Source organism: Hippoglossus stenolepis, chromosome 15 (genome assembly GCF_022539355.2).
Source record: "Hippoglossus stenolepis isolate QCI-W04-F060 chromosome 15, HSTE1.2, whole genome shotgun sequence".
NCBI classification, from domain to species: domain Eukaryota; kingdom Metazoa; phylum Chordata; class Actinopteri; order Pleuronectiformes; family Pleuronectidae; genus Hippoglossus; species Hippoglossus stenolepis.
The window spans coordinates 7,484,137-7,507,455 of NC_061497.1; the positions used below are offsets into that span (position 1 = coordinate 7,484,137).

At 40.0% G+C, this 23,319-nt stretch overlaps 2 protein-coding genes across 2 annotated transcripts; both read left to right on the plus strand.

The window, feature by feature from the left end:
• Positions 1–1,749: 1,749 nt before the first annotated feature.
• On the plus strand, positions 1,750–12,528 carry vamp2 (vesicle-associated membrane protein 2). Its single transcript, XM_035179593.2, has 5 exons — positions 1,750–2,253; positions 6,411–6,513; positions 6,738–6,896; positions 7,240–7,291; positions 7,555–12,528. Coding segments are annotated over exons 1-5 (333 nt in total). The 5' UTR covers positions 1,750–2,251; the 3' UTR covers positions 7,572–12,528.
• A 4,043-nt stretch (positions 12,529–16,571) lies between these two features.
• Positions 16,572–22,318, plus strand: pcolcea (procollagen C-endopeptidase enhancer a). The gene is made up of 9 exons (XM_035179155.2): positions 16,572–16,826; positions 19,317–19,425; positions 19,516–19,774; positions 20,654–20,778; positions 20,887–21,023; positions 21,116–21,471; positions 21,560–21,637; positions 21,715–21,885; positions 21,972–22,318. The coding sequence occupies exons 1-9, from the start codon at positions 16,738–16,740 to the stop codon at positions 22,100–22,102; spliced, it is 1,455 nt and encodes a 484-aa protein (XP_035035046.1). The 5' UTR covers positions 16,572–16,737; the 3' UTR covers positions 22,103–22,318.
• The last annotated feature ends 1,001 nt before the right edge of the window (positions 22,319–23,319 follow it).

Consider the following 23,319-nt stretch of genomic DNA (forward strand, 5'->3'; position numbering starts at 1 on the left):
CATTAAAAGACAACCCTAAGTGGAGAAACAGGATGAACAATGTCCTCAACCATAATGTACGAGAGGTCACTGATTGGTTTGATGAGTATGAGAACGATGTGAATCACACACTATGGCCTTCACACTCAATCCACCTGTGAGAGATTTTAGTTCTACAAGTTAAAAAAGATCTCTCCACCGTCATCAAAACAACAATCCTTTTTTTAAATAGATTCTTGAACCCCTGCCTTCTTTGTAGCTGATTGTTATTATCAACTTGTTTTTTTAATTGTCATTAACTTAACTCTTTTCTTATCCTTCATTTAGCTCCATTATATTGTGTTCATGTCTGTGTATGTGTGTGTTTTGTTCAAGCTGTTTCGAATGAATTGCCCCCAGTACGATTGATAAAGTTGTTTGAGTTTAATCAAATTGAATTAACAAATAAGGGAACATCTTTTAGAGGAATGGTGTTTCTTTTCTGTAAAGTTGCAGAAACTTGTAGAATCTGTTCTAAGGCACACTGGGTGCACCTCATTATGACACTTTATATTGGGCTTTCCTTTTTAATTTGTCACCCAGTTAGCCAAATCCCTTTGATGCCATCCCACATGGCAAAATAGTTTTTGCCCAGATTTGATCCACACTGCCACAATGTCACCTGGCCCATACACCGGATGATGGCACTTGGGCGGTTCACCCTTGTTTGCAAGAACTGAATAAGCAAGACATATTAATATCAGATGTCAACCAAAGGTGGCCCGAATTAGTTTTGTGGTATTTGGGCCATATTCACCATTTACCACATGGGCCACTTTAGGTTCACATCCAGATCCCACCTTGCCTAGAGCACTGTATGTTGTTTGGGATAGGTGGGCCACATTTGCTATTTTACAAGTGGGCAACGTTAGGCCCACATTCATTACGCCCGGGCCGGGTTAGGGTTAGGTTTATTCATCAGGTTGCGTCATTAGCTGAAGTGGCCCACATCCGTGTGTTTCCTGGGATGCTATCCAGGTTTGATCTGACAAAGCATAACCTTCAACCAAACATAAAAGAAAATACCAAATAAAAAATCTGTCATTATACTCTCATTCTACTTTTTAAATTCCACCATTTAAATGAATATGGTAAAACAAGAATTAATAGTTTGTAAGAATGAAATAATAAAAAAAGAATTCAATTCAATCTCTAATTGTTTTCCTCCAACCTTACAAAATTATAGAGAAGCACAACAGTTCCCACATAATAGAATAGAGTAGAATAGAAAGCCTTTACTGTCATTGTATATGGTACAACGGAATGTATAGTACCACTCCACTCGGTGCATAAATACACTTTATATAAAGCAAAAAACACAAGATATGACACAGTTTTATTTTTTTATAAGAAAAATGTATACACATCCTCCATTCATTTATGAAGAATTTATATGTCAATTTTACTTTGCTTGGGAAACTAGAGCCTCCATCACATCATAGCCTAAGCAGTGAGGGTCACCAGGGCCCCATGGGCAAAGCTTTAGAACATATACTCACACATGTTATTGCACTATAGCATTAATGTAATGCAGAACACTGTCAGTCTGAAGCAACAGAGAAATAAATATTGGCAAATTATACTCCATCGTTATGCATCCATATTTACTATGAATGATAACCAGGCACCTACAGCGAGCCTCGCCACACCCCCTCTCCAGGAACGCCATTTTGTTGACACACAGTCTCGCCATCAGAAAAAATATATATCCCCTAAAGTGGAGCTTTGAAAACCGAAGCACGACCCTGACATGTAAAGTGGGTGAGGGGGGACACTCCCGGAGACCCGCTGCCACTGTGTGCGGACAGAAAAAGCGGCGCTGCTCCGAACATTACTCCGCTGTTTACAGTCTGCGGCCGCCCGCTTTAACACGAAACTCTCCGCGATTGACGTCACCGAGCCATCTTTGTCCAGCTAATCCGGGCGCCTGTTTATTCCTCCTCCATCACAGCGCCGGGCTCCGCTCAGTAGAAGTAGGAGGAAGAGAGATCAGATAAGAAAAATAAAATTAAGAGAGAGAGAGAGGTATTTTTTTTAATAGCGAATAAGGGACGCGTCTCAGTGGGAGATAGAAGCCAGTGCTCCTCCTCGGCTATATAGGCAGGGAACGCCACAATAACCAAGCGAAGGGTGCCAGAGGGTAGAGAGGAGCGCAGATCCACATCCATCTGTCACCCACTCGGTCCCAGCTCACGCCTCCTGTCCGGATACCAGCACCACAACCTCCAGGAACATGTGAGTACACCCGCACGTACACATTAAAACCTCTTTAGAATTAAAATGACCTGTTTACGCGTTTCTGCCGCGTCCTCTCGGGCGACGCTCGCAGCTTCTCTGTGGCTGAATCCTCTTCCTTTTGCTTATATTTCTCTTCCCTCGCATTCACGAGGTTGTGTTATTAACATGAAACCGTGTGTCACCGCTGTGGACCGGTGATCGTCCTTCCCGGATCACCATCACCTAAATGTGTGACCGCACGGAGGGCTAACGCGTCGGCCTAACCTTGGAGCGCACCGCGTTTTTATCCGACATTAAACCGAACATTATCCTCACACAGGTGACTTCTCGTGCGTTTACACGGTGAACAGGCTCCGTGCTCGTCGCCTTTTTCTTTTCTTTTTTTTTTTTTCATATTACCGTGTGTTGGTTTTCACCCGTGACAGCACGCACGCATTTTTCTTTTTGTAAATTCCAGTTTGGACTGGTTTGAATTGAAAAGGACACCGTGTGTGCTGTTACCCACGGGGTCATTACAAGCAAATTAACGAGACTCCACGTTTGAAACATTGTTCCTGCGCCTCATAAAACATTCACAGGGCTTTTTATTCCTGTGGCTCTGACCCTCCGGTGACGATTAGGCTAATTCCGGAAAACGCAAGGACACAATGTGGAATAAGCCACACGAGCTGATCCACGGCTCCAGAAAGCCTGTTGAACACTTATATCTTCCATATTATTCGACGAATTCCGCATAGTTTCCAATATAAATGACGCTTATTATTAGCCGTGAATGGGGCTAAGGCCTAGTTTACGTGATATTTGCAGCCTATGGGGGTGGGGGTAGCCTAGCCTCCTACTGTATGTCGTCGATTGTCGTGCGAGGGCGGACAGCTGCATATCTCACCTTACCCCGGCCTGTGTGCGGGATAAACCCTCTCAAATGTCTCCATTTTATGTTCCTGTCTGCCATATTGTACCGCCCATGATGCAAGTATAGAAAAGGTAAAGGCTCAGGAAAGACAGCCGTGACAACCACTTTTTCTTTACACAGCAGTCACTTCAAAACGTTGAAATATCCTCCTGGCCAAACGCGACATGTCACAGAGAGGTGGCAACATGTCCGACAACAATCCTCCTGTTGGCTCTTTGAAACATTTGTCACCGTCAATGTGGTTCCACCATCACGCTCCTCTCCCCACCCTCCAAGTGGTGGTGCTAGGCTTTCAGTGGGTTCACAGGCCCGTCGTGTTGGTCGTGAAACGTGATGATCTACGGGACATTGTGTAGGCCTGCCGTGTGTGTGTGTGTGTGTGTCTGTGCGTGTGTGTGTGTGTGTGTGTGTGTGTGTGTGTGTGGCTGTTCGGATCCAGTTCAGTAACATGAAGACAATCAGACAGTTTCTGGTCTGAGCGGCTGTGGCGCTGTCCAGTGCTGAAATGTCGCTGTCAAGTGCTGAAAGTCAGACAGGTCCCTCTTTCCACGACGCTGACCAGCCAAACAGAAAGCCCTTTGACCAGGGAGCTCATTTATCATCACCGTTACTATTATTACTAGTCATTTTAAATCAAATCTATCTATATTATATCAGGGATTCCTGCAAATCCTCTCAGACTCAGCAGTCTTTGGAGACCACAGGCCTCAGACTATTTTAATAGAGCGTCTTGAAAGAGGGTTGTATAAACAGTATATTCAGCCCGCGTACCAAATCATGACATGGTCGGTGGACACTTTGTGTAGACAGAGCTGTGAAACCTCCAACAACCCAGAATGATAGGTTAGCTGCCTTTATTTGAAAATTGTTTTATTTTCATTTTGGATTGAAACATTCACTTCAGTTTTTTTCTGTTCTGTGGATTTACCTTATTACACTTTGAAAATAGGATGAGACATGTAATATTTGCTTAGGTAAACTCCACACATAGATTCATTTGGCAGATTCAAATTATGTTTTTTTTCTTTGCAATTTCAATCAATCGATCAATCGATTACATTTTATTTGCACAGCCCATATTGACAAATCATACTTTGCCTCAGAGGGGTTAGCAATGTTCAACATCTTCTGTCCTTAACCCTCGACAAGAGTAATGAAAATCTACCGAAAACTGAACGAGAACTGTGGAGAGAGACAAAAGTGAAGGATCCCTCTCCCAGGACAGACAGAAGTACAATGGATGTCACATGTTACAGAGCACATAATAAGAATATTTACAACATACACAAGAAAAGACAGTGTCTAACATAAATGTAGAGGTGTATCAATGTATTATATAAAAGAAAATGTCTGACAGGGATGAAGGAAGCAGTATTTTTGATACATTCACCAGTGATATCTATTGATTGCAATATCCAAATCAAGAAATGTATCAATAAACAATATCCATTTATCAATCTGTTGGGTATGGTGCCAGTTCAGAGGTAACAATAGTGTTAATGTCAACAATCTACAATTCGTATCACTGTAACTGTATGATAATCACTCTAATCTAAAGAATTAAAATATTATATTTATATATAAATATTTTAAGTGTCTTTGTTCAAGACATAATGTGAATAACTCACTATTCACACAGTGGAGATACAGTGCTTTATACAGTGGCAGTTTGTGTTAGGGCTGGTTGGCAGCTGATAGAGACCACCAGCACCATTAAGCCAACTATTCAGAAGGATTTGTTGTTGTTAGAGGATTAGTAACGTGTGAGCGTGTAAAGGTGACCTTTATACACAGTTATGTCTCACACTAGTTCAGTGGGGACCTTTGTCACAACGTACTAGAGCCTTTTATCCCAGAGTCAAAGCATACAATCACGTTTTTTAAATTGTATTGATTCATTTGGACAGGTGGATATCAAGAAAACATGATAAATCAAGAGCACTGTGCAACATCATCGCAGAACATTTATGATCAAATGTTAAGATTTATTGATATAGATATATGATGTAAGCATTGAGGGTATAGACTAATATTAGCACACTTACATAATCATATCTTTCACAAAATGTGAGGCTAGCTTGTTTTCATGGCCACAATCAATATCGATCAATCTGTTTTTGTGCTTGTTTGGTGCTGTTGTACCTGATGTCCATTCTGCATTGTATTTACAAAGTGTAGGGTTACATTTTCACTTTAGATAATCCTATGTTTAAAGGAAAAAGCTTGAGTTTGTAATTTTGAATAATCTATACTAGGATTTATACACACCTTTCCTTTATAGTATAAGAATTGTATATAGAGACTAAGACAATAACAATAAAATATAAATAAATATATATATATATATAGAAATGTAAAACATAGGTAATAGTATAAAATTAATAGTTGATAAAAAATATGTGCATGATAATACAATATATAAAAAGAGGCCAAATAACAAATGAAATCCAGGGCAACAGAGGGGATTTGACCATATTAGTCTTTGTAAACAGGACTTTACCATCCAAGTGAATGCTGCAAATAGCAGAGCTCATGAAATGTATTTTCACTTAGCTTTTACTTTTCAGTGGTAAATGACCCTTTCACTTAAACTCTCTGCCTCTCACAGTCATTACTGTTGCATTGTGCAATATGAGAATAAGTCAATGTAGAGCACAATACAACATGACATGAAAAATCAACTGGACTTGCAAAAAAAAACAGATTCTTTGTGATGGGGGGTAACTAGTTGGACTCTCTGGTGCTAACAAATGGGAGTCTTCATTTTTGGAACGCAGTGGATTTTTACAAATCATACATATTAAATCTGATATGAATCTTAATAAGCATTTTTATATGTGTGCACCTTTCTTCTCCATCACTTTGTGTACATTATCCTGCAACTATCAGCTCTTCACACAAAAACCACACACTAAGAACTGAGTCAAAAATGACAAATTATCCCTCAAATAATAATAATATGTGACCCCTTAAATTCTACATCTCCTGAAACTCATCCCTACGAACATTCTGTATGATATCAGTTATACAATATCTGCCACCAAGGAGAAGCGGGAAAGATCATTAGCGACCATTGGAAATAAGTAGATCTGAACTCTTTGGTCCATGTTCCCACATTTGAGCTGTTTACTCTGCCTTAAAGGTTAACTAATGATTCTTACACTCTTTATTTTGATCTTATCAAGCTATTTCAAACATTTATTCAACAGCCTTTAACATTTACATTTTGTATGATCTATAGGTCTGCCCCAGCCGCTGGAGCCCCTGCAGATGGAGGGAGTCAGGGCCCTCCCAACCTCACCAGCAACCGCCGTCTGCAGCAGACACAGGCACAAGTGGATGAGGTGAGTCCTTCACAAAGTCACATCAGACATTTCTTGCTGGTAAAAGGATCAAATTTGAAAACAAATGGTAATTTCGGTAAAAAATACATGCTTGAAACCGTGGTTCTATATGAAACTTATCATCACCTATATCCTATAGTCAATCTTCGTCCTGTCAGACCCTCTCATCGAGTCGTCCTCTCTTGATAGCTGATTGTGGGTTCACTTCGAGTATCTTTCCCCAGGTGGTGGATATCATGCGTGTAAACGTGGACAAGGTTCTGGAGCGTGATCAGAAGCTGTCAGAACTGGACGACAGGGCTGATGCCCTGCAGGCTGGAGCGTCTCAGTTTGAGACCAGCGCTGCAAAACTGAAGAATAAATACTGGTGGAAGAACGCCAAGGTGAGGACACACAGACGTTTCTCAAATAACAAATAAGTGAATGTGTGAAGGCTGAAATAGATTGCCCCATTGACGTCTTAAATTGGTGACAAGTCTCTAATGTTGATTTCTGATCTGCTCATGTAAGTAAGGGAGTAAATCAATTTTATTTATAAAGCACCTTTCAAAACCAAAGTTAGAAGGTGCTGTACAAAACAAACATTACAGGTGCATTAGCATAATTGTTCTTGTGCACTTGAAACAATGACATTTCCTTTGAAGAAATATACCAGTGATTAACTAGCTTTAAAAATTGTAAAAACTGCTTCTCTAACAACTTATTTTGAAACTCCACTGTCTACAGATGATGATTATCCTGGGTGTGATATGCGTGATTGTCCTCATCGTCATTATTGGTAAGAATTTCTTTTTAAGTTTGTGGGTGTGTAAATGAATCATTGTTATTGTGTTGGAATTATATCGAAATATCTTTTATATATTGTACACATATACACAGTATACAGTTCTTTATGGCATATCCCTGAAAGTAAAAATATATTTTATTTGAAAGCAAAACTAACAAACATTTTTAATTGAAGGAAATCATTTTTTATGCTGATACATTACTCTCCACATTATGAATTGGACCTGATCATGTGTCCTCTCTCTCTTCCTGCAGTGTACTTCAGCACCTAAGAAGAGTCGGTCCTACCCCAGTCTGATCCCAACTTCCTTGCTACAAAAAAAAGAGAAAACCCTCAAATTGATGAAAAATTTAACCACAGATAATTAATTTACTATATATATGTATCTGTCCCTGATTAGCCTCGATATAACACCCCTAAACCCTTCAGGGCCCCATGGCTCCCCCACATCCACCACCTCCCCCTCTGGACCCCTGTCAATATTTGTCCTTGTGAGTGTGTGGCCCTGTCTCCTTTCTGGGTCCTCTTGGCTTTTCTAACCTGCCATACCGAGAACCAAACACTTGTGACGATGCAACAGAAAAGGAAACAACGATTGGCGATAATTGTTACATAACTGATATATATAGTTCTTTGTAGAGTTTTATTCTGATATATATACTGTTTTGTAGGTGTGTGTGTGTGCGTATGTGTGTGTGTGCATTTTGTATTTTTTAATTTTTTGTATTAATTTTATGTATGCTTCAGCGTTAAATACTGCCTATTAATCAAAGTGTGCATCTTGCATGTTCTCATCATCTGTCCATCCCCCCCGGCTTCTTCTTCTCTCTCTCTCTCTCTCTTTGGTGTATTTTTGCACAGTGGAGTAAGTCTCCTTTTAATGAAATACAAAAATTCATTTTCACCTTCATCCGTGTTAGGCATGTCCACTAAGACAGTTCAAAATTAGCCGGAGGACTAAAAATCATGAAGTTACAGAAATTTGAGCTACAAAACTGCCCTTAAAAGCTTCAGCTTAAAAGCTTCAGGTTTCTGTAACTTGATGCCTTCAGAAATCCAAGTCTTAGCTTCCTTTGTGGCTTTCTCAGAAAGTTATTGCTCATTGATATTGATCAACCACAGAAATGATGCATGAATTGTTAAACCCTAATCCCCAGTAATCATCATTCCCGGTCCTTTTCATTATTTTCATTTCTCTTTACCCTTTTCTTTGGCAACATCTGTAATAACTTTCATCTCAAGTCACAGCTGCAGCTCTTCTGTCTCCCAGCATGCTTGAACACCTCGATTTCCTCTAATAATTTCAAAACTGCCATAGTACAGATGGACCAATGTCTGTAGATGTTTGTTTTTTATTTCAATATTACGTAGTGTCTTATTTCGAAAACATTCCTTCATTGCAGTCTAGTGCAAATGCTCTTACTGTAGCACATGTAAGTGTAAGTATCTTTAAAAAAAAAAAAATACATGCGATGAAACTTGTGTCGAAAACGTTGGTCATACAAACCATAGGAGAAAAAAAATGTTATAGTTAATAGCTGTAAGGGTTAGTTATGGATAGACAGGATTAGACTTTCAGTCTGTCCAAATGATTATTATTTTTTTCTAATATCGGTGATGTTATCTTAACATTGCACTTGCAGTATACTGTGGAGATGTCATTCATGTCAGAAGGTGGATATGTGCTTACAAAACTATTCTAATGCCAGGGGATAAAATGGGGCCATTGCATAAATTGACATTAGTTGATTAAGTTTCATAAAACACAGGTTAATTCTCACTGGCCTATGTCGACACTGAAAAGCCTTAGACTCCAGTCACTTCTGTTAGTTACTGTGGAATATTCCCGGTCAGACCCGCCCTCGCACTTTCAGTTTGTGTTAGGGAGTGGCTGACGGCAGAGGGAAAAAAAAGGAATCTGATTAAAATGCACAAATGCAACCTTGTTTTTGATGGCGCTGTCTGGCTGGTCAATAGGCTGGCCAAAGCAGATCCTCCTGCAGCAAAACCTGAAGAGCACATTTAAAAAGATAAAACTGATGAGAGACACAGCCTTATTTGCAAATCCAGGGACAGAGGCTAAATGAGGAAAAAAGGTTGATTTCCAGTTGAGTTTTAGTTTCAGCGGTCTGCTAACTTTGGGGTAAGTTAGTGCCAGGAAACGTGATAAGCAATTCTTTAGAAAAAAAAAAGATAAAGTAGCATTCCTAAGAAGAGTGTTTTGCTAGTGCAGCGGTTCTGTCTCAGTGTTTCTCCCTCTAGTTAAGGCCTTTTTTTCTTTTTTAACTACAATAGATTATATTTTTTATTATAGTATATTTTTGTGTGATACAGACGGGTAAAGAGGAAGTGTGTGATCAGCACCGTGTTGCTGCCTCTAGCAGTGAACTCCTCTTCACCTCTGTCTGGTGTGTTTTTTGTAATTCAGCTCCATGCGTTATACACTGCCAAACAACAAGGGAGAGGCTTCTATTGTTATTTCTTTCATCGGTGCTCTCGCTGGTTTGGTCTTGACTTATTCTTCCACCTTTCTTTGTTGGTGGCGTCCTCTCCTGTGTATACTACCCTTTTGGCTACTTTGTGAGCAGGAGAGCAGGACTGTGTGATGCACTCGGTTTTTTAATGGTCTGTCAAGACCTCGGATATGAAGACAAACCTAAAAGGTATGGCCTATAGGGATTAGAACCATTTTACCGATTGATTTGCAGGGGTTTTGCTGTGCTTGGAAAAAGCTGTAATTCAGTTAGTTAACTAAGCTGGATTGTCAACAATCATAAAGGTATAAATTCAGCTGACAGAACTTTGAGTAGGCTACCATCACCAGAAGGCTTCAGAGACCGCAATTCACCTGCAATACTCCAAATAAAGTGTGGGTAAAGCCTTAGTAGCCTCCTCCCTCTTCCCCATAACTTTTTAATCTTTCCCCCTGAGCTGAGTGGACCAACCCGTCCCCGTTTGCTCAACTCGCTGATACAGAATCCTACAGTGTGTGTGTGTGTGTGGTGTGTGTGTGTGTGTGTGTGTTAGAATAGCTCTGTCTTGGGAATATCCCTGGTTTATCCCGAGAGATTAGGCCGCTTAAACCCGAGGCGTGAGGGCACGTTGCTTCCTTGACCACCTTGAATTACACAAGCAGAGAGGTTACCGATCTGCCGGCCAGTTCTATTAGGAGGGACCCCGACCTCAACGAACCCACTCTTCCTCCCTGCTTCCTGCTTCCCCCTCCATGTTTTCCTCTAAACAGAGCAAGAGTAAACTGCAGAAGATTACCAAAGACCAGATTTCCACGCTTACGCTGCCAACTGCCATCAAAAACAAGCAGAGAGAAACAGGTTATTCAAACGGTCCTGGTCTGTTTTTAAATAGCTCACACCCTTATCGAATCTATCCACGATTACAGGAGCTGTTAAGTATTGCACACTATTTATATAGTGTGTCAGTTTGGCTTGGGAGTGTGCCATTATGCAAGTTAAACCAAAACATAAGGACCGCATGCTTCAAATCTCGACCACAGTCTCCCCAGGTCTGAAGAGCCTCTGCAAAAAGGTTTTCAGACACATGATCCTATGACTAATAATAGCACAACTCTTCTTTTTTTCTGTCTCCATAGTGCTGCCGAGTTTTAAAATGAAAAGAAATGTAAACAAACTACAGCTATTAGACATAATTCAAGAAAAAATGTAAAAAACCTGCATTGTTTGGTGTTGTAATATGGGGGTGTTTTGGGGGGTAGGGGGTCCTATATCCTCAGGTTGAAGGTATAAGCAATTTACCAAAATATATATGAGGACAAAAACTATATAAGCAAAGTATAAAATTAGATTATTTGGCAATAGAAAATCCTTTCATAAAGGTGGTCCTTTTAGCCATGCTGCAGGAGTGAACCATGGTGAACTGAGGAGAAATAACACTAACTGATTGGGGTAGGACTTCTGTGTTATCCATGAGTCCAGTTGTTGTCCTGTGAGTGCTCAACCAATTTGGTCACGATGGTGAAAATGAAGCGAGTGCGCTCTTATTTTTCCTGTTGCTTTATTGTCTGTATGAGAAAAAGTGCGCACATGTTTGACCACCGTGGCACTTTTTCCCCCGTTGTGATTCGTTGATTTCGGCGGATTGGGGAACACGAGTCGATGGAGAATATTGTCTGAAGGGTCAACCTGGAGAACTGTTCAGTGATCTCAACTAAAAGCTGCGTTCAGGTCCTTTGGTGGTGATGCAAAGTTGCCGACAAGGCTGGGGGGGCGAATTGTTCAGGCCCTTTTCCAGGTTTGAATCACAAAGGATGAGCTTGTGATTCAATCTTGGAAGGAATCACGCAGAGAGAAAGAGACAAACACAACATCCAAAACTTCAACGTGTGATACGTACAAAGTAGGGGATTGATCCCTAACGCTTGCCGTCACCACCAAACGAGATGAACGCAGCAAAGAGGAGGGACCCTTATGAGTCAATGAACGTTCACAGGCTGGCTACAAACACAATATTCAACCTCGCATATGTCAACATGTTTTGTTTTGAACCAAATATTGTGTTTTTTTTTCTTCTTTTGCATCAATTTAGTAATAACTCCAGATGTCACTGAATTGTTTGTGTGTAAGCACTGATGGGTAAAGGTAAAGAAAATGGGAAGTTAATGGGAGAGAAAAAAAAAAGTATTTTTACCTTCAATTGTCCAGAATGCTTAGAATGATTCTACAGTTTACATCAGATTGCTGTTTGTATCTATGAGATATATTTTTTGTTGAAATCCGTTTATTTTTGAGGAAAGATTTTGATTTCTCTTTGGGGCACCTGGGATGAAGGTCCACATTGCCCCTGGTCATCTGGCCTTACAGGAGGGATAGGACGGGAGGATCACGGGCAATGTACTCAGTTTTCTTTTCTTTCTTTTACCTTTGCTTTTATTTATTGATAGATTTATTGTGCCGTCATTTGGTATGGGATTAGAAACTACACAAGGTTGACTCAACGCAAAGGAGAGGAGACTGAATGAAAAATTAAAGTACATAAAATAATTGTAGTGTAAATCTATCAATGTCTTATTATATTGATGAACATCATGAAATATATGTATATTGGAAAAACAGTATCTATGACAACTTGTACTTTTGTGTGTGCTTCATGTGCTTTGTGGGTGTGCAACAATGGGCAGATGCAATTTTGACTGCAATTCTGGGACCTTATCTGACCTGTATGAATAAGCATAAATTTACTACCAACACAAAGGTAAACCTCTCTCCTGAATTCATCTGATCACATGTTTGAAAAACACATGGAGACCTGAGGCTACTATGATAGACGTCTCACACAAGCCGATGAACGGAAAACACTAATGCAAAAGCCACAACACAACCACAAATTTACCACATTTAAATGTCTGTGTGTCATCTACATATGGATCCTTAGATTTACACAACACAGCATTAACAGCAACTCTGACATGATTAGAAATGTTTGCTATACTGTCACTGTAAATGTCGTTTCACAATACTTTACACACATACGGTTTTTTGATGGGTTTTACCAGAAATAGTGCCTCCATAGTATTTAGATGAAAATCGGTAAGCAGACAGATTCTGTGACACTGAAGGATCACCTGGGTGGAGAAGTCCAAAATGTCGACAATATATAAGAAAGGCAAGAAAAAAGAAAAGAAATCAATAAAATAAGATAAAAATAAAGAGAATAAGTACATAATATACACCTTTTATAACAGAAATAAATATTATTTTTAGACAAATGTACTTGGGTAAAGTGCAGTGACGCAAGATTACTGCATAAGGATATATAGCCTACTATATTTGTGTATTAGATATGAGATATTGAAATAGACATATACATATATATGCATATAAAGACAGGTATATGAACATGAGCATTACAATGGTAAGTGCTACATTCATATATGAATGGGTGTAAATTCAATGTCATATAATAAATAACAGTATACTATACATAGTATACAGGTAGAAATTCAAGTATTGTGCAGAGAACACTAATATGAAAAAGTATCTATAGGGTTTATGGTTTGACCCTTGATAAAACACTTTAGGGACACCAGTACTGGTAGTACTGATTTAAATAAAGTCATTTACAAAGACAAAACATTTTATTTGTGTCACAGAATGTGCTGTAAGTTCTCACCAAGTGTAGATACTATTCACAGTCTGCAGCTTAGAGCTAATGGCAATAAGAAGCTTTAAGTAACCAAAGCTTACAGTATATTGTAAAATGAAGCTGCAGTGATGGTCCCTTCTGGTGACTTTTATTTTGAAGGACGAATGGGGCTCCTAACCAAAACCTCATGAATGACATATCATCTGTAGTTCCCAACACATACATTTCATATAACCTTCATACAACCATCCAAAGGTCATCGCAATATGCTTTCCCCTGAGGCCTCTGCACCATTGACTGACTGACGGTATCTACTATCTTCAAATCAAACACATCTCCAAACTATCGTGCATGTTTACAAAATCAAGTCAGGATTAACACTAAAACTCCACAGTGCCTGTTTGTATCACACATTGATATTAGTTGAAATATGAGAACCATGACATAAGCACCACCGTCAGATGTAGTTTCACGCCTTCACCATCAGGTGGCAGCATCACAACTACAGAGTTCAGTGTGGATCACAGACCAAGGATTTCTTCATGTTACTGTCAGTGGACATCACTTATCTTCACTGCATATAACCAGTTAAAATTTAATTTGTTGAAAAATCCACATCATAAATTGATGTTTATACCACTGATTGATTTTCAGTGGCATAAACATTTCTCCATGAGCAAAAGACAACAAATAACAATTTTGTATAAATGTGGAACCAACCCTGTGATGCATTAATAGAATTGAAATAGTGTGTTTGAAACGTGGAATTATATAAACTCTTGTTGTTCAGAGAATCCACTTCCTGGTTTTTCCTCTTCAATCCACTGCAGAACACATCCGAAATGAGGAAAGAGCACAATTACTACAAAATAAAACAGGAAGTGAAACATGAAACTGCTAAGAAACAACAACAACTTGACATTAAGTGGCAGCGAGAGACGTGATGACACCCTAAACTGTACATGCCATTTACCTGTATAGAGTAGACAGAGTCGGGAAGGCCCTGAACAACTGTTAATTATGGCTATTTATACGTATTTGAAAGTTGCAGCAGCAAAAAGCACAATTCACTTTCTCTAATATAAACACAGACAGTAAAGAGTACAAGGTTGTTTGAAATGTCCACTGTGTTTTTCATTTTTTGAGGATACTCATCGTTTGTATCTGTTGCTTGAGAGCATTTGTTATTTTTTCCACTGAGGAACACACTATTTTCCAGTCATTACCCTCGTCAGGAGGATGATGTGGCAAAGGATGACGTGTCTCCTGAATATTTGCCATCGGAAGTGAGACTGTACGCCTCATTTTAAACACGTGCGTCTACAGTGTGTTTTATCACCCTTGCTGTAAGATTTCCCTTTTATCCTGTTCATTCCAACTGAGCTGCGGTGATCTCTTTTGCACACACTGAATTTTACGAAATTACATTTCCCCACAAAGTGCACAATGAAGTGTGTCCAGGAAAAAGCTTCTGTCCCTCACTGACATTCCTCTTCAAACCTGAGGGAAGCAGACGACTGATGGTAATTGTTGATGTGTCATATTTAAAGTTTGAAGCCTTAACTAGTTCCATCCGGACTCTTCTTTTTTTTTAAAGCAAAATACCATCTAATTAAATCTTTATTATCTCTTAAGTGTGTGTTTCTATTTATTGCTGAGGTCATGAGAAATTTGGCCGACTGTGCTGCATAACTGGAAGACCGACAACTGGATAGCAGTTCTTCGAGGAGCCACGATGATCGAGAACAGATCTACAGCTGTTATGAAATCAGTTTGTAGTCCTCTGTTCCCCCCCCCCCTCACTTTGAATGAAGTTATAAATTTAAGACATTATCTTTGACAAGCAGCTTGGAGTACCAGTTTTTATGCCAGTTCTGAGTTTGCTTTCCATGTTTCTCCATCATCCAACCCCTTCTTTATTTACCCCCTCTCACCAGTCACACACTCCCCCACTGCTCTTCCCTTCGACGGAGAAGGAATGCTTGAAGGAATCGTCCAGAGTTATTGCAGAAACCTACACCCTCGGCTTGGATTCCCGCTAAGTGTAAAGGTCACCGTTTCCTCCCACACATAATGGCGGTGTCTGCGCAGTCACTCAGACACTGTCCACCCCCCCCACCCCCCAGCAGCAGCAGCAGCCTCTGCATGTTGCATTCCTGCTTCTGCTGCTTCTTATCTGGGTTAACACAAACACAGCACGGCAGGACCGGGCAGCTTCTTCGGCTCTGCGTGAGCACCACAGCTGTCAAAGTCCTCGAGTCTTCACGAACTTCAATCTCTCAGTAGAGAAGAGTAGAAGTCATGCACCTGGAAATATAATCTCTTTTCTTTGAGCTTTTATGGGCTGCACATCCTGCTCGCTCCAGACTGTAATCAAGGTGTTGCATCTCTGCCGTCTGTGCAAGTGGCTTCTTTCACGGAACAGCATCCCCTTCATATAGGCCTCAGTAATGTAGGCCAGAGGGTTGGCTCATCCACGACTCTTAACAGAGAAAGAAAACTCCCCCCTTGAGATTGTTATTCTTGCCTGGATTGTGGGTCAATCTCTGACTCAGATGTTATGGGGCCAAAGGAGCCCCTGGGGCTTAGGGGAACATGGTAGGAGGAAAGCGGTCATTAGTTTTATGATACTTCATTGTCTACAGGTCCTTTCGGATCCTGGAGGGTTTATATTTTAAAGGAGATGAAACAAAACGTAGATAAGTTTGTAAAAAACGGTATTTCCTTCAGTTAATTAAAGGTCTCACATGCTGTTGTGGTACTTTAAGATTTCTGGCACTACTTGTTGAGTGCTACATGTCGTAGACCCTCAGGCTCGGCCCCCACCTGTGCACCCTTCACAGCAATAGGCCAGAGAGTTAATGGCCTTGCAAACCACATTTTAAGCTACTTTATTTTCAAGATTGAACCAAATGAAGGACCTGAAACATCTGCTGTAAAAAGATACAGTGCTTTCTTTCTGAAAAGCTGAAATTTACTCCCCTCAGCTCTTCTTTCCCTGTTATATTGAAACCAGGGTTATTCTCGAGGAACATCTGGCTCTAATTAAAGCCTTCTCCCTCCGTACCTCCCTCCTCACACACGTCATCCCCCCCTCATGGCTCTTTCTCACCACTGTTGTCCTCTCAGTATCTGTCTGACTCCTTATCCACTCTTCAACTCCTCCACCCTTATGATTCCTACCCACTCATTCCCTCTCTCGCTCTCTCCGCCCCTTTCACGTTACCTCCCCGTACCCCCCGTCTTTCACCTCTTGCCTCCTGCTTCCATCTCCCTGTCCTGCAGCACTCTGCCTTGCTCTGTGTGTACGCTGCATCATGATCTATGTGGGCTGCTTCTGGGGTCTCTCCTTGATCCTGTCCCTGAGTTTAGGATGGACGAAGGCTCAGCAGCAGAATCACACCAGGTGAGGTTGCAGTGTGTGTAGAATGTGTGTGTTAAATGTCCTGAATGGTGTTGAACTTGATTCTTATCTTCATTAAGGTGACTGGTGACGTTTTAGTGGGAGTTGAATCTTCTTAATTTTTACAAAAATCAAAAAAGGAGCAAAAGCAACTTTCGAATGAAAAATACTCTGAATTCTTTCCTGTGTCTGTAAGTACATTCTTTCCAGAGCACTGTTTGATTGGGCACAGAGTTGTCGTTTTTGGCTTTTGGCTCATGATGTGAGGCACGCTGACTTTGCAGTGGCTCAGCCACCACAGATGTTAATGCTTTTGGTTCTGCTTGTGGGGTCGAATCAGACCAACTTGGCTCTGACTCTGAACATCTTGACTCTAATCAGCACGGCGTCTGACTTAGCTTGGGTTCAGAGCTCTACTTTAGTAAGAAACTATTTTTCCACTGAATTTAGTTTTAGTCGTCCTGATTGTTGCTGTCTCCCTTCCACAATATGTTTACTTCTTCGGAGCAGGGGAGAGAGAACACATGTTTTTCTAACTTCCTCGCTTCTAGGAAATGTCATGAATGATAATAACCTTGCACATTTGATCCAAAAACAACTCCCCACACCACAGACTGTAAAAGGCCAAAGAAAAAAAAACTTAAACAAGAGTCATATTCTTCTTGGGCCTTAAGTATCCTGTTGGCTAGAGACTGAACTAGGAAATGTTCCTTCTGTAAAATGACTGTTGATATTAAGTCAGATTTGCGACTTTAGGAGGCAACAGAACTAATAACAAGGAGTGGCGCAATAACTATGAGGTTAGGAAAGTCTGGAAAATGAGCTCCAGCTCTTTTCTGTCGGTTATTCTTCATTTTTTTCGGTTCTAAAGCAGCAGCTCATTGTTCAAACACCAAAACATCCAACGTGATTTTTGTCTGTCATGGCAAACTCATTACAATGACAATCACTAGTTGTGAGTTGTGGCAAAACTTCATATTTAATCAAGAATTTTTATTTATTTTTCAATATGAGGATTTTAAGGAGGTGAAACATTATCATAATGTACAACGATAAGAAGGAAGGAACAAATGTCGTGACGCCCCAGGCCCATTAATACAGTAAGCACTTTGGGAACCATTACTTAACACCATGGATAACATCATCAGAACTTAGTTTTAGTATCCAGTAAACATCATCATCATCATCACCGCATCATCATCATATCATCATCATCATCATCATCATCATCATCATCATCATCATCATCATCATCATCATCATCATCATCATCATACTCCCAAGTTTCCTGGAAGCCTAACTGTAACAAAACCCCATGAAGGTCCACCTTTATTCCTTAAATGCAATTATAATCCCAAAATAAATTATTAACCAAAAAGGTGAAAGTATTATAACAGCTGAAATGCTACACTCACTTCATAGCTGAAGAACCCTAAAGTTTATAATATGGAATAAATAAAAAGGACATGAATTAAAGAGATAGACAAATTATTCACTTATGTTAAACATTGCATGTAAATGGAACAAAACATCTGTGAACTAACAGAGGGAAACAATTTGGATGTTGTGTCAAAATGATCTCTTTCAAAAATCACATACATAAAAACATAACAAGCCTAAACACATATCAAATCCAGCCTTGTTAACTCCTGTTGGATCAAGCAACACTGAATAAACCAGCTAGAGGCTGCTGCTGTAAATACACAGTGCATTGACACAGTATCTGCTCTGGTTCAGCTTAAAATCCTTACCCTGCACATTCCACAACAAACCCAGCTTGGTTAATTACTCAGTACCAAAGTGAATACACTGTGTTTAACTCCTGTTGAGTAGAGCCACAACAGAGACAGGCTGTGTGTTTGCTTTTTATATAATTACGTGATCTTTAGAGGCAAAATATAGATTCATCAAAACAGGAAGCTAATGTTAATGCTGATTTAAGATAATAAAACAAACTCACAACACTTGCTAGCTGGTTAGCCAGCTGTAAATAAATTGATATGAAACTCAGTGCCATTGTGAAAATAAGATAAACATTATACTATAATCAATTGATTCTTAACAATGTATTTCTAATTTCTACCATTTTTGATTTATTTGTTTATTCTATTGACGATTTATCTTATAAATTCTTATGTAATATTGGACATTTTGGGACTCAATACATCCATCAGACTTTTTAAATAGGTCTCAAAGACAGTAGCAGAGACAGTGTACTTTATTTTCAATATTGTATTTTAACAGTGTAAGCAGACATAACGGGCAAATTACACATGATCAGAGGAGACAGGAAAAATAAACAAACATGGATATAATTCAAAAAGTAAATAGTAAAAGGCTGCAAGTTGGGGGTATTTCAGAGTGCTTGAAAGTGATCTGAATTAAAAGACACGCTCTGCTTAAGACAGTTGTTCAAAAGAGAGTTGAGAGGTCCGGTGAACTTCTGTTCACTGTCCCCAGTTGTGTCCATCACAGTCTCCCTGTCTCCCTCAGGCCTGTGTTCTACTGTGGAGGTGACCTGGTGGCAGACTCAGGGTTCGTCGGCAGTGAGGGGTTCCCAAGCTTCTACAAACCAAACAGCAAATGCACCTGGAGAATCACTGTGAGTCAGTTGCACCGCAGCATGTTGAAATCCTGACTCCCACCTCATCCCGTCTCTCAGTGTCTGACTCATGTAAACTCTGGTTTCCAGGTTCCCGAGGGAAATGTGGTCACGCTCTCCTTCCGCATTTTTGACCTGGAGGCCGACTCACAATGTCGTTATGATTATCTGGATGTTTACAATGGCCATTCCAACTTGGTGCAAAAACTGGGGCGCTTTTGTGGAACTTTCCGGCCCGGCTCTGTAATTTCTACCACAAACACCATGATGCTGGAGATGGTGTCTGATGCGGAGACGCAGAGCCGAGGGTTTGTGGGCTATTTCAGTGGAACCAAACCGTACGGCGATGGTAGGTGGTCACATTTTAGAGTAAATATTTTCTTTTTTGTCTTCTTTGTAGTTATATTATAATGTTGATACGAACGTCTGAAAAACCTCACACATACTGTACATTTTTTTATATTGCTTCAAAAAGTTAAAAAAAATAAATAAAGCCAACTCACATATTTAGGCTATGCATACATATTTATTCATTTACCTATTAAATAGTAAATGTAGCTTAAATAAAGACCAAGCAAACAGTTCTTCCTGTGTTATTGACCAAGCTTTTGAGACGGTGTTGATTTTTAACTAATAGGTTTTTGATGGTTAAAGGAATAGTTCAAATATTTTGCAAATCCTCAATATTTCAGAATAATTTTGATGGATTTCTTTATAAAGTCATTTACTTAAAGCTCCATCTATCAGTTACAAGCCAATTGGATGCCAGGATGTGAATAAAAACAGACTGCAGAGCATCTGGATGTGAATGAATTCACCTTTATTATCAACTTACAAGCCTTTATTAACGTTGACTAGGTTTTATGATTCCACTATTATGATTCTAAATGACCTAAAATGTTCGTATTTATGCTAAATAATCTGTAAATATCAGTATTAACTGCTACTATGAGTAATTTGTTAAAATTATCAAACCTTTATAAACATTTTCCAATGTGCTGAGCCATAACATAAACAAGTGACACTCCTGTAATGTTTGCAATACACAGAATCACACGTCTTGTGTAAAGAAGAAAATTAACTTCCAGATTATGAAAGTGATTGATGTATCGTATAATAAACAATGGAGCCAATTCCAACCAAGTTTAAAAAGTTCAAAGTATTTCAAAGTGAGTGAACACAAATGATTATTTGCATACGATTCATTCTCATGTGCATCGTGTTTCAGACGAACTGTTCTGTGGGGGGAAGATAACAAAAGCCCAGGGAGAGATCATGACGCCCAACTGGCCTGACAAGAAATACCCACCAGGAACCAGCTGCTCCTGGCTTATCACTGTGGAGCCTGATATGGTCGGCTGCACACCCACTCCCAGCATGGAAACATTTCATTTTCAAAGCCTTTACAAGGACGACTCTTCAAGTGAACATTAAAAAGTCACATTTCTGTATTTCGTTTAGGTGATCCAGGTGAGTTTTGATAAGTTCGTCCTGGAGCCTGACACCTATTGTCGGTTTGATTATGTGGCTTTCTTCAACGGCGGAGCGAAAGATGATTCGAACCTGATTGCAAAATACTGTGGTGATCAGGCCCCGCAGTGAGTAACAATCATTTTTAAAGCTCTATATTGACCATTTCAGTCCAACTATCCATTACTTACACCATGACCATTTCCTGTTTCCTGTGCAGACCATTCATCACCAATGGCAACGTGCTACTGGTCCAGTTCGTGTCCGACCTCAGCGTGACATTTGATGGATTCCTCGCCTACTACACCAGCGTCCCTCGTGGCTCTCAGATCACACCAGTAATCTCTGGAGCTGGTACGAGGTCAATACCTCTGAAACCTGCGGTGAAACCTCCTGTGCCCAAACGTCCAGCCGCCAAACAGCCGCCACCTGCCCCCACCGCCAAGTACGTGCCACCTCCTCCCCCAGAGCCCGCGGAGAGACCAAGACCGGTCAAGCCTACGAGAGGCCGCGGACAGCCCAGCACAGGCCAGGACAGGAGGGTGCCAGCCACAAGGCCGAACGGAAAGAGGCCTGGTGAGTGAAGTCATGTGAACGTGTGTGCATCCATGAACGGAAGGTGTCTGCATCTAATTCACTTTTTGTGTCTTCTTCCTGTTTCCAGTGCCTCAAAACCCGCTGTGTGCCCAAGCCTGTAAAAGAGATGGAACCATCAAGACGAGCTTCTGTGCCAGCGAATTTGGTAAATGTCCTCCTGTTCACTTGCACAACAAGTAACCAATCAGATGCTGTGTTCTGACTGAGCCCTCCTCTATCCAGTGATGACAGGGAAGGTGACCTCGCTGGCCCCCGGGCCCCGTGGCACTGTTCGCGTCAGCGTGTCCATTATCAAGACCTACAAGGCAGGTCGGCTAACCATCACACAGGTGGGAGAAACCATGTCGGTTAGGCTGGTGTCACAGTGCAAGAAGTGCCCGTTGCTCCGGAGAGGTACGTGCTTCTCGGAAACACACACCCGATAGGTCAATAACGTGACACTGATCAAACTGACTTCTTTTCACTTTTCTTTCCGATAGGTCTCAACTACATTATCATGGGTCAAGTGGATGAAGAAGGACATGGCACCCTGGCCCCTGGTGCATTCACAGCTCCCTACAAAGCCCCACATCACAAACTATTGATGAATATCAACAACCAGCCCTGTTAGCCTCACTCCCCCGTCCAGGACATGATATCGACATGTCACACACAAACACAAAACCAGAATATTCACTGTGAAATACAGATCTATTGAAGCACAACACTGCAGTAAAACATAACGTAATTTTTTACCCGACACTTAATGCAAATACATTGTTTTATTCCAACACCTACCAAACCTTGTGTTTGTAATTTATACATGAATAAAGGTTTTATATCTCTTTCACGTGGTTTGGCTGAAGAATCATTTACGCTTTTCCCCTTTAATTCTCTCACCACGACGGTCTGCACTATGTCTCAGTCTCCATCGTGTGGATTAAAAGTGTAATAGCACCCAAGCTCAACTTGGTCTCATCTTGACATTTTTTTTCCAAAACAGGTCTCGATTTAAAACCATGTGACCATTAGTCCTGTGGCCTATACTCGTGATGTCAAGAGTTATATGCAGATTAAAACAATGAATAAAATGAGTTCACTATTATGGATTAAAATGTGCAAAAAATTTATTCTGACAGTGTTATTGGTTTGCAATCAAAGTAGTACTATGATAGTTTTGGTTTTTGGTTTCTTGCTATGGTCCCAACTGAATAATCCAAAATGAACAAGTTACAAAGATTACATTCTACTTTGTGCAGCACTGGCAGATTATCTCAATTGTATATTTATTTTACAGTCGTCTTTTTGATTATTTCATTCTAAAACTGGATGTTTTCCATTGTATCTGAAGACTTACCTGGATAAACCGTTGTAATATTTATTCACTTGTCAGTATCATTACAGATTATAACATTACTAGTAATACACTACATGTCCCCTGAACAAGTACCAAGGTTAAGATGACTTATTTGCTGCTTTTTCTATGTTTGAACAAATACAGGACATGGTGTGATGTAACTTATAACAAAACAAAAATAATAAATAAAGTTTATAATTGAATGTTATTTCAAGACACTGCTTACAAATTATAATTACTGTTAGAATTGAGATATTATTGATTAAGTACATTTGAACACTTTTACTAAAGTAAATTTAGATTTAAAATGTACCCTCTGATTTAATGTGTTTTAGGGTAAAAAAGATTAAGTTGTAATTCCTAAGAACCACCAGTAGAGGTAGGGAAAGGTCAAACATAAATTCTAGCTCCTCTGAGCCTCTTTCCTCTCCAGAAACTGTTATTATGGTTTCACTTGGAATGTATAATTACTTTTAAATAACTTTTTAATA

Bases quoted from the DNA above. Each gene is read 5' to 3' on its own strand.
- vamp2 (XM_035179593.2), top strand. The intron at 6,514-6,737 runs GTGAGTCCTTCA...ATCTTTCCCCAG, and splicing joins CACAGGCACAAGTGGATGAG to GTGGTGGATATCATGCGTGT. The intron at 6,897-7,239 runs GTGAGGACACAC...CACTGTCTACAG, and splicing joins ACTGGTGGAAGAACGCCAAG to ATGATGATTATCCTGGGTGT.
- pcolcea (XM_035179155.2), top strand. From the start codon at position 16,738: ATGATCTATGTGGGCTGCTTCTGGGGTCTCTCCTTGATCCTGTCCCTG. The intron at 19,775-20,653 runs GTAGGTGGTCAC...ATCGTGTTTCAG, and splicing joins AACCAAACCGTACGGCGATG to ACGAACTGTTCTGTGGGGGG. The intron at 21,024-21,115 runs GTGAGTAACAAT...TTTCCTGTGCAG, and splicing joins TGTGGTGATCAGGCCCCGCA to ACCATTCATCACCAATGGCA.